Source organism: Thermobia domestica, chromosome 16 (genome assembly GCF_964235325.1).
Source record: "Thermobia domestica chromosome 16, izTheDome1.hap1.1, whole genome shotgun sequence".
Classification (NCBI taxonomy): Eukaryota; Metazoa; Arthropoda; class Insecta; order Zygentoma; family Lepismatidae; genus Thermobia; species Thermobia domestica.
Genome location: NC_137469.1, coordinates 88317085 through 88331964, shown reverse-complemented (window position 1 = coordinate 88331964; position 14880 = coordinate 88317085). Strand labels below are relative to the sequence as shown.

At 38.6% G+C, this 14880-nt stretch overlaps 1 protein-coding gene across 1 annotated transcript in view; it reads left to right on the top strand.

Moving 5' to 3' along the window:
* MED23 (mediator complex subunit 23) overlaps window positions 1–14880 on the top strand; it is a 94478-nt gene that overhangs the window by 55251 nt on the left and 24347 nt on the right. Inside the window, exons 12-14 of the mRNA XM_081742725.1 lie at window positions 6846–7009; window positions 8969–9123; window positions 13066–13246. Of these exons, the coding sequence (XP_081598851.1) occupies window positions 6846–7009; window positions 8969–9123; window positions 13066–13246 (500 nt within the window). The remainder of the gene's footprint in view (window positions 1–6845; window positions 7010–8968; window positions 9124–13065; window positions 13247–14880) is intronic.

The following is a 14880-nucleotide window of genomic DNA, read 5'->3' as shown; positions in this document are numbered from 1 at the left end:
GAGAGCTTTTGTGAACGCGGCATTGAACCTCCGGGTTCCATAGGCCATAAAGTTAGTTAGTTAGTTAGTTAATTGTTTGATCAACCATTTTCAACGTTTGATCAACTTTACTAACAGAGATATAATGGTTAGAAAATGGGGGGCCAGTCCTACTACATCTCCGATTCGACATTTTCTTTTGTCAATCGTTTGATCAGATATGATCAACAATTTTTAACGTTTGATCAGCTTTAGTAACATAATATATAAGCTATATTTAGTAGGGCTAACTACACATTAGCTCCCTCTCGGCTATGGCTTAAGGAACCAGATAGTTCATAGCCGCAGAAACAAAATGTCTCCATCTGATGCCATTTTGAGCAGCTCCAATTCAATTTGAATCCTTATACAGCTGTGTTCTAATTGTCAAATAATACTTTTATTACAATTGTAGTAAGCAAAATCGTTTTGAAATACAGTTATTAGAATTAAGTAGATATGATATTTAAAAATACCACAAAAACAATGCAATTTATCATTTAATGCCGTTGAATTCATTGTTCTAGTCGCTTTCTTCACATTTTTTTTGAATCATAATTTGTGGTAACACTGCAAATATCTACAGATATCAACGCTAATGTTTGCATTTATGCATCTTTGCTGGTGCATAATACCATTATCTATGATTATGGTTATTCACATTGCAGTATTTGCTTTCATTCTTGACAAACTAACAGGAAAAATAAAAAAAAAAAAAAAAAATGTTAAAATGTCGATCAGATTCGACGTATTACCGGCTCTCAAAGATTCTGTTTCATCCTTAGGATTATAGGATTAGGGATTAGGTTTCTGGGCTTTCGGCATGGATTACTACGTTAGCCCGTCACGTATGACGGATGACGCCCTCGGCTTCGGGAGAAGGAGAAGGAAGGAAGCGGCCTAGAACCTATATATTAGGTACCATCCCAGCATTTGTCTGGTGTAAATGAGGAAAATCCAATCAGGATGGCTGGCCTCAAAAAGATTTTACACTTTTTCGACCGAGTGTCCCCACCTGGAATAGAACCCGGGACCACCCGCACCAAGGCGAGAGAGTGTTCGCGACTACGCTATGCGGTGCTACTCTTACTATTCTTGCGCAGAAAGTACCAGTACCTTAAATTTTGTGAACCTTGTCGAATTTGTCACTTGTAGTCAGTATGCTAATTAATTTATTTAGTGTGTGTGTGTGTGTGTGGGGGGGGGGACAGAATCCAACTTCTATTTAGTTACGGGAGATTTCAATTTTTCCGGGGAAGGAATTCCCCGGGTATTTTGCATGCAGTCCGCACACTGCTTGTAAGGCTTGATTTGTAGTGGAGGCCAGAAAGTTTTGCGTTCTACATTTTTTTAATCTCAAATTTCATTCTGTTTTCCCGATATTTTCTTACTTTCGAAGGATATTATGTTAATACACTTCAGATTCATGTAAATAACGAATACGATTTTTTAAAAATATATTATAATACAGTGAAACACAGCCCTTCATTCTTTGTTTTATTTAGCCGTCCCGCAGTTATTCACAATAGTACTATCAAACTAATGGCAGTTCTACGTGAATGAAAACAATTATTTTCCACCGCTCGGTGAAGTCACTCCCTCTAAAGAAGATGGAACGGGAGGTGCTATTATCTTTTAAAGTCAGTTGCCTAAAAATATTATTTTCTTTTCTCCCTTTCACTCACCCGAAGCAGATTTCTGCTTGATCGCTTTATGAATAGTATGCTGCCGAAGATATACGAATTACTACGAAGCCAAACTAAATACACTGACGGAAACGAGAAACAAGCTTTTAAAACGTGTTCGAGTACGGGTAGACACGGCGCACAACAACTCTGCACTTGAGTGACGTAATGCTGTTCGCGATTTGGCTCCCATCTGACCGTGATTTAGGAAGCAGAAAAGTGAACTTATCAGCGTTGCCAACTGAAATAAATATTGGCCATGAATTTAGAAATGTGAGATATTATTCATAACTCGTACGTTGTACTTTTTCATCTATGTATATCTAGATCATTACTATTAATAATAGACGTTGCATTCCACAAATAAAAATGAAATGTCAAATATTTTTCATCTATGTGTATGCCTAGATAAAGGAAACACTCACCTACATTTCTTCTATTCCCGATAAGTCACCGTCAGTATCCTCTTCTGAATTACTGTTGCTATCACTGTCGACACCATCGAGACTGATAACGACCCTCTCAGTAATTTCATCCATAATTCCTTCTGCTTCCCAATACTGAGTTTCAATTTGCTTCACGTGATTACAAACTGATATCCATTCGTTCCTCCCGATTTGCCAGAACATAATTTGAACATCATTAATTTTGAAAGTTGTGTTTCGTGACGCAACCCAACCTTTCACCAAAGACCAAATTGTTTCAATTGGATTCAGTTCCGGGTATGAAGCACAGAGTGTCCATGGCGTTTGAAAATTTCGTCAATTGCAAACTTTTTTAAATCTAGATTTATGTGATTGGATTAAACTATACAGTTCCGGCTTCAGCATATTACAATCAAAAGAAATGTTTTTCTTTGTCAGCCACTGCATCATTTGTTGTTTAGTCGAACCAGAGGTAGGTGCTTTTTCCAAAATAACGTTGTGATAGGATGCATTATCACAAACCACGACAGAATTGTGAGGGAGATTTGGTATTAATTTATCTGTAACCCACTTTTCATAATTTTCTTTGTTCATTTGGTTGTGGTAGTCACCTGTAGACTGACTTGCTTTCCACATTAATAATGCATTGGGTACAAACCCATTTTCCCCTCCTGCATGAATCATAATTAACCTCTGACCCCGAGAGACTGGTGCTAATAGACCGTGAGAGCTGTAGTCGGTCCAAGATTTGTTGGAAACGTGAGATGATAATATGTATGTATGACGTCTACATAAACTATGTTTCGCGCTTGGTTTCGATAGTCCTTTATACGTCTCAAGTAGGAAATTCTTTTTTCTCGAATTTCTTGAGACTCGACAAGCACGGTTCTATTAGTTTTAGTCTTTTTCCACCGAAACCCAAGATCTTTTAGAATTTTTCTAAGGCTTGTACACCCACCCTGAAAACCTATTGATTCTGAAAGCTTTTCCCTCACTGTTGAAACAGTAGGAACTCTGTGTTCCGTTTTATAAAAGTCGTAAATTGTTCTCCGAATAACATCACTGTCAAACTCATCTACCCCAACCACAGGTTTCTGACAACGCCGGATTTTATTCGGAGTTTGAAAACAAGTTTTCTTAGCTTCAACTGTCTGCCCTTCTTTTTTTATATTTTTGATCGTCCGTAACGATACCCCTACAACCTTCGCTGTTCTTTCTAAAGCTTTTCCAACAGGAATTGTGAAGATACCTTCTCGAGCTTCCATCTCCATAAATTTAATAACATTCCAAATCACCTCTCTAGCCTGTGAATCGATCTTTTTGTGCTTCACTTTGGAGTTTATAACATTCATAGTCACGTTAATTCACTACAACACACACACACACACCGATACACCTACAAACTATTACACTAGCCTCTCCACATTACACTGGACCGGAATACGATAGTAACAACAAACACCTTATTTTCAATCTACCAGCACACTACACGAAACCCAGCGAAAGAACAAAACCTCCACAAGCATCGGAAATATCTTATTTCGAGGGGTGAGTGAGCAATGTCTCTTGTTTTAGACCCTAAGCGAATGGAATGCTACGATTGCCAAAATGTACCATGCGTTCTGTTGACCAACAGATGTGTGGGAGGCTTCCTTTTTTACCCAAAGGTCAAAATAAGAAGGGTGAAAGAATGTTTTCCACTCAGTATTACTTAGCATTGTGTTATAGTGGTGTATATAAATCTGAATTTTTGTGATTAGTAGAACTAAAATACTATGTGTATCTTTCTTTTGTGTGTTAATATCTGGGATTGTATGGATGTATTTATATGAGTTCTTTACCCTTTTTTTATGCCGGCACGTTCAGGTGTTTGATACATTCAGTTATTCTTAATTTTAATAATTGATTTCATATTCTCTTATACTTTGGTTAATTAACGCTATGATATGGAAGATAAAAGATCTTTTTTTTTAAAAACTCGGGAGCAGTACTACGATCAGAAGTCTAAGTAGGGAATTGATATATAATGTCAGAGCTTACTTTGAGAAAGAAAGAGCAAACGATGGTCTATTGTTATCAATTGTACCAGTTGCAAAGTAGTGGAGAGGATGTGTGATGCTTTGCAAAGAGGCAAACATTCAGTAATAAACAAACTATTTAAAAAAAAAAAAAAAAAATTTAGGATCTACTACTGAGAAGTCTGGATAATCGCGGTCGGCAACATATCTTGCGCATGCGTAGGATCAACCATTTCTCTCATTTCCATCTCACTCGCTCGGGAAGTAACGGTTTCAAAGTGCAAAGTTACCTTGCGCCGTGTCTAATCAGAATTGAGGGAAAGAAACTCAAAAGGCAACTGAGTACAGGGATTCAGAGGGACATATGAGTCCTTGGACTCAAAGTAACGAAAGTAGTCGTTACTTTTTGTGATTCCTTTAACTCAACGAATCCAAAGGAATTGAATTCCAGAAAGGAATCAGAATTCCCATCACTACTTTAAAGAACATTTCAATAAAATATCTGTTTACTACTAGGTGTAACTTTCTTAGTTAGGCAACTGTTGCGACTGGTGATTATATTTATAGCTCTTCAATATTTGCATCCTTACTCATGCGAACACATTCACACGAGGACTGTCTTGCGTTTATCAAGAAAGACATGTGGCCGATCGTGACTCTACGGTAATGTCCGTCCCTTTGAATCCAGGAACACAACTTCCGTATATTGTATCAGCGGTTATAGAGACTGCGGTCCCATGGTCTCACAGAGAGCATTAACAGATAACCGGTAAGTCAGCTTAAACTTGGACAGCCACATTCTTTAATGGAGCAGTATAGATATTAAATAGCTATTTTGTCCACCTAATGAAAACCCACAATTGGTGTATTAATGTTCTGTACAAAAAAAATGGGATATAGCTTAGAAATGAATATAATTTAACACATATCTACAATAAAACAATAAGGAAAAATCTCCACGTTTACTTTTGTAAATATGAGCTTGTGTATGGATGGTGTGTCACGGTCGCTCAGTGGTAGATCTTACCTCTAATATATATTAACTTCCCAAGTGTCTAGGAATACAAGCAGTATGATTTGATTTTACTTTGTGTCCATGAAAAAAAGAAGTTCCAATTTACGTTTCCTTGTCTTCGCAATTTCACAAGATTGGTCAAATTTTAACATCATGTCGTGATTCAAATAAAGTCAAACAGGGGAGGAGGAGAATGTCTATAACAAATGTGGGTTATTTCTCGGATACAAAAATTGTTCTCTGAGACAAACGAAAGACCTAATATTTCTGAGTGCAGGGAGATTGGGGAAAGGAGAAGCCTGTTTTGAATTTAATTATAAGATCGGGGTTGAGACAAAATCAAAGCAATAGTAATAATGTAACCGATAAATTTGCTACTAAAATAAAACATAACATAAAAAAAAAAAAAAAAACTGTTACTATTTTCAATTATCCGTGAACATATCGCGATAGTAATTACAATCTAAGACACATATTTTTGCTTGTACTAGCATTGTTTGTTCAGTTAAATAATTGCGTCTATAGTTGTTTCCAAAAGTTCTCTGTTCCTCATGCCTCCTGCCATTGTCTGTGTGATCGCAAAGTCCCATGTCTTCAAGTAGTACTTGTTCAATTTTATCTTGCGATTTTATTTATTTATTTGTTTGTTGTTGTTGTTAACAACTGATTGTGGTTTTCGTTTCAACATCTTTTCTTCCACTCACGGAACATTATTTTTGAAAAGCGACTGTGTATTTCTGTATATTGTTGGACAATCCAGGAATTTTATTTTCACTGTCCGACTCATTAATATTCTCACGCCACCTTTACATAATTTTATTTATAAGAGGTTTGCCAATCTTAAGTACACTAACCAAGATGATGTAAAACGTAATGAAAACTCGTCACGGTTACAAGGACTTTAATAATATCATAAAAAATACTGTCAGTAAAAATATCCATTGTCATATTATGCCTAAAGAATGTATCTTAGACGTTAGTTCCGAGTTCTCTGCTATTTACTCCCATTAGTTCTTGAAATTTCTAAAGAAGGAAGGGGCGATGGCTCAGTGGTAGATCGTTCGCTTCTGGTGGAAGGCGTTGCTGGTTCAATTCACGCCCACGCGAGTTTGTGGTGGACAACATCATGTTGGTGGGTTTTCTCAAAGTTTTCTCGTTTCATTTGTCATTTTTATTACACCGATTCTTTAATAACTATTTATTTTCATTAATCATCCGTCTCCTTTAGCCTTATGGGGCGTTTACACTTAGTCGGTTTGCGTTCGATTCAGTTGAATTGACGTCACTTTCAACTTAATCGACCGTGTAAACGGGACTTCAACTTAATCGCTTGTTGATCGAAGGCGACTAATCGACTGGCAACTGAATTGAAAGACGTTCTATTTTCTGTGTTGAAATAATTGAACACATCCATCGATCTGATTCGGCCTAGTTGCTTCGATTTAGTGGCAAATGCAGCGAGTCGATTTAGTCGTGCGACTAAATCGACCAAGTGTAAACGCCCCATTAAAGAGATAAGCGTGGGACATAAAACTAGAAATTTTACTTCATTTTATTATGACATCGTAAACCCTTGTTGACCTTGACAGCCTTAAGGATTGTAGAACAGTCAGGCATTTTTTCTTACTGAGAAGGTTTATCTTATAAAATAGTGTATATAACTTTTAACTGTTTGTTATTACAGGTTCAGAATCTCTATCTGGAACGTGGTGTAAGGATTTGCTAAACACCATTGTGCAGAACACCCCTCACAGTTGGGCGAATCATACTTTGGTATGCTTTCCTCCAGTTTTGAATGAGTTCTTCCAACAAAACTCTGTATCAAAGGAAAATAAACAGCAGTTGAAGGTTAGTTACTTCTTTCTAAATGAAATTATTACATTACTATGCAGCTGGTCAACTTAGAATGATCATAACAGTCTTACATTTCATGCTATGAAAAGCATGACCAAATTAAGCATGCCAATTTGAAATTTTGGAGTAACTAAGACAATCCTACATTTCATGCTACTAAAGGTATATGACTAAATTAAGTATGTCGTCTGCTTTTGAAGTAACCGAACCATAGTCCTATATTTCACGCTACCAAAAATGTCATTATCATAAGTATTATGCTATTTTGGACAGGTCACTTGCCGCAACTGAGAAGCGTCCATGATACCATGGTCTTCAGCTAGTCTTTTTGTCTTCTCGTACGATTTTTCTATTTTGATACTGTCCAACATCCATCAGTTGTAACCTCCTTCGCCCCCTCCCTTCCTTTCTTGCCACTATACCATCTAGCACGTCCTTCATGACATCCTAAACCTGACCTACATTTCATGCTATCAACGATATGTGATCAAATTTAAGTATGTTGTATGTAGAGTAATCAATGTGATCAAGACACTTTGTTACATTGTGTGCTATCAAAGATGAATGGCTAAATGAATTAGGTTGTCAATTTGGAAGACGTATTGCAAACCATTCTGCCAAAGAATTATCTACAGCTAGTTTTACTGTAGTAATATTGTTAACGGAATTCCTACCGACTTTTTAGTGCGGGAAGCATTATCTTGGGTTGGAAGTATCGGACTGTGAGCCAACTCAATCAGAACTAATAGACTTGAGAGTTGAAAATAAGATCTTTCAATTTAACGTTCCACGATTATGCCCTTTAGGCTAAGGGAGACAGATTATTAAGGCAAGTGAGTGAAGAGGAATAATTGGTAGAATGAGAATGTAGGAGAAAACGAGAGTACCCGAGAAAACCCACGGACACGATGTTGTCCAGCACAAACTAACTTGACCGGGGATGGAACCAAAGGCCCCATGTGATTGTGATGGATTTTCTATTTATATAAGTCGTTGTTGTACACTAATCAGTTACTAAATGGTATTATCTTTTATCGTATCACTCATTTAATTGTTACTTCATATATTGCTACAATTGCAGAACTTTCTCTGGTACCGAAACACAATTATTTCGTCCACTTATCATAAAATTCCACCCTTCTTAGTCTCATAACTTATTAGCCATTCCAACCAATTATATATAAACAGCATACTAGCATAGAATACGTCTTCTTTTTCTAAAGATGACATATTTGGCGTAAACTTTAAGTTCCTTGTTGCCAATCATTTCCCAACACTATGCACCAGAGGTAAGCGCTCTACCACTAAACCATCGTGCGCCGACTTGAGAGTAGATAATTCGACTTGGAGAGTTGATTGTTAAATACTAAAACTGTTTACTGACTGTAGCAGCGCAGGTTATTATTTTATATGGTAAAGACGGTAATCTTTTAGAAACAGATATTTATATGGACGGAACTGTCGCAAAGTTGTGAATTGAACAAGCCAAGGTTTAGGTTTAGTATGCAGAAGAAAAGAAAAAAGTAACATTTCAGTAAATTGAAAACGTGCCTAATTTGATAATTTTATTGCACCTGTACAGGTTACTAGTATTCTGGCCAGAGACTAACCATCATTAATTAATATCTATTTAAAGATATAATTTGACACATATTTGTATGATTTGTAAAAGATAATTACTAACTGCGTGTTAAATTATACTATACTACTGTTTGTCAAATCCTGTCTCTTTTATTGGTAGCTCAGGTAACTCACATGTAACTCGTGTCTTCTTTCAGATGTCATCTTGTACTTATTGTGTGTATTCAATTAAACAATGATAAGGTTAAAACTCTTGCTAATTTCTCTTACCGTATTACCTAGGTACTTTTTTTTTTTTTCGTAAGTAGAGATACATATAGTTAAGAACTTCGTTTTGTTTTTTGTGTAAAGAAGATTTTTGTTTCTTTGCAGAAAGCTGTTGAAGAAGAGTACAGAAACTGGTCGTCAATGAATAATGAAAATGACATCATTGCCCATTTTTCCGTGCAGGGGACGCCACCTCTTTTCCTGTGTCTGCTATGGAAAATGATACTGGAAACAGATAGGATTGGTCCTATAGCATACAAGTAAGTTATATTATATGTAAGGGTATTATTATGTGAGTAGTATTTGTTAAACATAAAAATTTTGCTTATTTAGCGAGTTTTCCTTGTGTCATTTGCGGTGTCGTAATGAACACAACAGTATATAGAACTTATCTTTAATGTGCCTAGGCAGCACAAGACTTCCATCGATTAAAAATGTCCGAAAGAAAACACTTGTATCACTGAAGCGTGTATGTGATAACACATCGCTTATGAAAAACTGGCGGTCCTATTTCTGTTCTGGAAATATTGTACCTGTGACGTTCAAATAACATGGGTTCAGTCCTCTGAAGATTTGCAGTTCAAGTGATCTGCCGTCTTCGTGGTTGGTCTAATTTGTTGTCTTATCTTCTTTGTTGGGAAATTGAATAGGCATCTTGGCATTGACTCACAAGTAAAGTGTATAAAGCGAAAGATAAAATAGGCTGAAAATTGGTTTATTGTTAGAGAGGATTTGACATGACTAATGTCTGGTACTACCTGCTGGTACTACAGTATCTGGTACTAAGTCAGATACCAGATGTGCAGTCTGTTAATATGGGTATCTATGACAGATACTGTTACGTTTGAGTTGAGTATAGCATGAGGTAATGAGAGGCTGGAGACATATGTAAAAATTGCGTTAAACGAGTGTATGAAATTTTATTGAATAGACGCAAGATTAAACATGACAATCGGTACATAGATCAGTTACAAGTGTATGAGACGAGCAATAACAATTAGAACACTTAGCACATCTGACCAATGGTATTTCCTGGCTGTTAGAACTTGTATCTACAGAAAGTAAATCGAAACAATATTCCATATAACTGATCCATGGTTCGGGGTGAATTAATTCTGGAATGAGGTAAATTGATTGCAGACGCAGAAACATATCGTAATGCTAAATATTCAAGTCATTATTATGATTACCGTCGTTGTGAATCATACAAATGACTTTTACGGATGGAAAGAATAAACATCGAATGGCTGAATTATTACAGTACATCCACCTGGGATTAGTCTCTTAAATAAATTAGGAGGTACACACTTCTTAAAAAGCTCATTTTGTTGTTAAGTGACCATAAATCGAGTAGACGAAGCAATTTATTCGTATCAGATGGAATGCTAGGCCAGAATACTTCCGAGCAGAACGTCTCAAACTACTTCTTATTTGTATTTGCTGTTTCCCCGACATATGACTTAATGTTGTCAGAGTCTTTAGCTTTGAATTGCAGAAACTTGCCTGAGGATTCAGCTACAAAAACATATATAGGACATAGCGTTTCACTAGTCATTGAAATCACAGGCATGATCATCTACGAGTGTGTTCTAGTAGCTAAAGATCCTACATCCACCGATATAACCGTAATAAATTTTGGACGCAGTGTTCAATATGAAGTTAGTTCTTTCTCGAAACGACTCTGATCTGCATTGAAAGTGCTACCAGAGACAAATTGTTTACCCATTCAGTTGCTGGATTGATGACCTAAAGTATCAGTATGAATTTGCAAGCTTCCTTCGAACGCCAGTATTTGCTTAGTGATGTGGGATTGCTCTGCATAAAATCCTGTTGCACCTTTTTAAGTTTCGTAATCCAGGACTGTGATGCTTTGAAGTTAATTGTGTTTTCAGGTTTGTGCATGGCCTTATCAACCGATCGTGAATAAACTTTACATGACTCAACCATCTCAATGGCCTTCTCACGAGCAGTGTCATAACTTTCATAAGTGGCTATTCGGGTCCGATCATTTTTCGCCTTTCGTAATTGTACAATACACTCACACATGCCAGTCAAGCACTTGAATTGGTTCATCACAGTGTTTGCCCTTCGCATTGTCACAAATCGTTCTCCTGTTTTCTCATCAGTGTTTCAGTACTCATAGAACTTAGCAAATACTCATCATTCACTCCTCTTCCTTTATTATTCATCTGGTGCGACGGCATAAATTCCAAACCTGATGTACTAGATTCTGCATCCTAGGAGAATGAGAAATTCATTACGGATTCTACATCAGGACTGTCATTGTCACTGAAGCCCAACCCCGCCATGGCCGGTCCCGAGCCCGTGCTGAGAAAGGGGGAGGGGACCCCCACTGACCGCTACCGGTAGCATGCATTGTGGCAACCGCTTATGCCGGTGAGGGAGATTGGTTCGAATGGGGGCTTGGAAACAGGCTACTATCTCGAATGTCCTGATCGCTGGGTCGGCTCATCTTTATGGGCTGCGCCTTAATGCACAGGACAACAAACTACCGGCAGAAGTGAGGCTTGGCCATCCTCTGAAATGGGCGACTAACTCGTGCCATTGGATCCGGGAGAGTACGTATGACCTCATCACGTTCTCAGTTAGGTAGGTAGCTTCTGTTGCCGCCCCTACCGGCGGAGGTGAGGCTTCGGCCATCCTCCGAAATGGGCAACTAGGCCGTGCCCTTGGGTCCGGGAGATAAGCCTACGTCATGCCCCAAGACGCATGAAAGAGTGGGTAGTTGGTGTGCCCAAAGTGTGGGCAGATCCAACGCTCTACCGGGAGGATGAGTTGCTGCCTTCAAAGAGCGTGTAATGCTTGCTCTTGGGTCCAGGATGGGATACTTAGTATCCTAACGCACTCTCGTACCTCAGGAGTGTTGAGGAAGTGGGCCTACCACGACCCTACCAGGGGAACCGCCGCTCCCAAATGACCATTGTCTTTAAAGGGAGAGAGTCTACATCAACCATTGGGTCTGGTAAAGTACGGTGTACCTCTACCGTAATTAGAGGAAGTTCCGTATTGTTTGAATGGCCCTACCGAGAAAGGGTGGGGGTGCCCCTTCTACCCTTCTAATGGTGGCTTACACGTACCATTGGGTTTCGGACAAGTAGCATAGCTGCAACGTGTACATGGTACCCAAACACGTTAAAGATAGATAGCCCCGTATTGCTTGGGCGGGCCTACCAGGGAGATACGGCTCCCAAATGACAACGGCTGCCTTGAGTAGACGTCTACATCAGTTATTGGCTGTAGTAATACACGGTGGACCTCTACCGTAATTAGAGGAAGTCCCGTATTTCGTGGACGATCCTACCGGGAGGGGAAATGAAATGAAATGAAATTTTTGAGTTTTACGTCCCACGGTTATGCCGGTTAGGCTAAAGGAGACGGTGATGATGAGAGGTGAATGAAATGGTGGAATGAAGAAAGTGGGAGGAAACGGGAGAACCCCGAGAAAACCCACGCACACGGTGTTTGTCCACCACAAAGTTCACTTGGCAGGAGCAGGGTTTGAACCCGAGACCCCAAGCACCAGAGGTGAACGCTCTACCACTGAGCCACCGCGGCCCCAACCGGGAGGGGAGTGTCGGATTCCTACCTGCCGGGGGACTGAATGGAGATGGGGGAGGGGCCAATCCCAGAAATCTGGGTAACGGCTCTGATCCCGCGGAAGTGAGGAAACTCTGTAGGATATGGGCCGGCACCAAACTCAAATGGTGACTTGCACTGTTTTGCCTGCCTCCAGTTGCCCCGTTATCCGTTTCGTTACGTCATAAGTATGTGTTTGTTGCGCAATTGCCCTAACACAATCACTCAAACACAACAGCGGACAGTTGCACACGTTCTCTTGTCGATGCCTACTGTTCCTGTTATGTCATTTGCCTTACTATGACGCAACCTTAAATCAGGTCTCGACCATTTTAATCACAAATGGTTTTGTTAGGATATCCCGACGTGATATCTTGCCCCATCCAGTACACTATACGTTTCTGAATGCACTTTTCTGAATTAACCTTAATTTTTGAGCATGAGAATTTGAAAGATAGAGTTTAGAAAGTCATTTATGCAGTTTATTCGAAATACATAACTAGACTCCGACTCATTAAATACATGCATGAGTATTGTTCTTTTCCCTACAGTACTAAATATTTTGAGTTAACGTATTCTTACATTGTTTCCTTATTCTTATATAGGATTCTGGAACGGATTGGAGCAAGAGCTCTGTCAGCACATTTGCGGAAATTCTGTGACTACTTGGTGTTTGAGTTTGCTAATTCCGGAGGAGGTCAACACGTCAACAAATGTGTGGATGCTATTAATGATATGATTTGGAAGTACAATATAGTAACCATAGATAGACTTGTCCTGTGTTTGGTAAGTAGGGATATTGCATATAAATAGATATAATGCATGAATTATTTTAAATTTGGTATATTAACTTTCTTTTTCAAGTTGTGTTTAAAAGTAACAATTATATGTAAGAAGTTCATTAGCGTTTCTGTATTTCATTTTTACTTCATTTATTCCTTCTTGCTATTAGTGTCTACGTTTATTTCATATTTACAAGTGTATGTCTTCTGAAAATTTGACAACACAAGTAAGATTTTATTTGCTAACAAATATGCTTATTTATAATTAACTTGTAACAGCAGTGTATTTATTAATTGAAATAATTGCCTTCGCAGTCTGCACCCTCTGTCAAAAAGTATTTTAGTGCCCTTCCGAAAGAATGAAGTGTCTGCGGAGGCGAAGAAATCTGATGCCTCGTTTTGATTATTCTTGTTTCTGAATTGTGTGTTCCTTATATAACTGTCTAGGGAAGGAAAACTTGTAGTCGGTGAGATGTCTGGAGAATATGCAGAGTGGAGATAAGTTTCCAGCCAAGATTTTCAACTTGCTGCAAGAATTGAGGGGGAGCATTGGGCTAAAGATAGAGAACACATCTTCTATTGAGAAATGCAGGCTGCGTTTGCAAGAGTATATCCGCGACGTAGACTGCCCATCGGGTAGTAGATCACAATTGACAATCTCGGCGCCTTTGCATCAAACTCTCAATAATTTATTTGATTACAACGAGAGATTTGCTTGAGTATGTTACCGGGTTGCCTGGCATCAGTCACTAATGGCATCTCTTGGAAATTTTGTGCACCATGTGTTTGTCATCGCACGTTGAAAGTATGCAGACAAGGATCTACAGAGGTTGATTCATTTATATTTATTTAGTCGTATTTGAGTGTGCCACTTATCTAGGAAATGCTGTGTTTTCACCACCGGTTGTGTTCCATTTGCAGGCCACCTCTATTGACTATTGTCTGGCATCGGAGTTTCCATTGCAGCAGACTGCGTTGCAGATGGACCATGAGCATTGCATTCGATTCTTCTTTACAGGCTTTCCATAGGCCGGAGACGGGGTGAACTCGACAATGAAGCAGGCGCCGCTTAAGAAGTCCGGTAGTACATTGGGCTGGCATCTAAACTCTTGCCAGGAATGTCAGAGAAGGGAATTGCCGCAATTCCAGTATCCTGTTTAATACGGCGATAGAATTTCAACGATGTTTCACCGTGTTTCTCGATGCCTTGTCTTGGTTCAGTTGAAACTAGTTCATGTCTTGTCCGTACAATGCTGGTATATTTCAGTCAAGACATAAGTCTGGTTGTACGCATCATTGATTTTAACGTTTTGCTCCACCTTTCAAAGACGCAGTTTGCCCCTATGCGAGAAACCGGTTACAATTATAAACCGTTTTGGTAAACTGTGTGGCAGAAAAACGTGCTTTGCGAAAAATAGCAGTACACAGTTCTTTTTCTTTTCTTTTTTTCCAGAATAATAAAACAGCATAGTTTGCCTTGGTTTCCATACAGCTGTGTTCTATAATTAAAGTCTTTCTGATGACGCTTGGTATTATTTTATTCATAAATTTAAGGAACGTCAACTGTACGTGAAAAAAAATTATTATTTGTAAAACGCATACTTCATTATTTTTCTTTAACATGTGTAGTTTCATGTA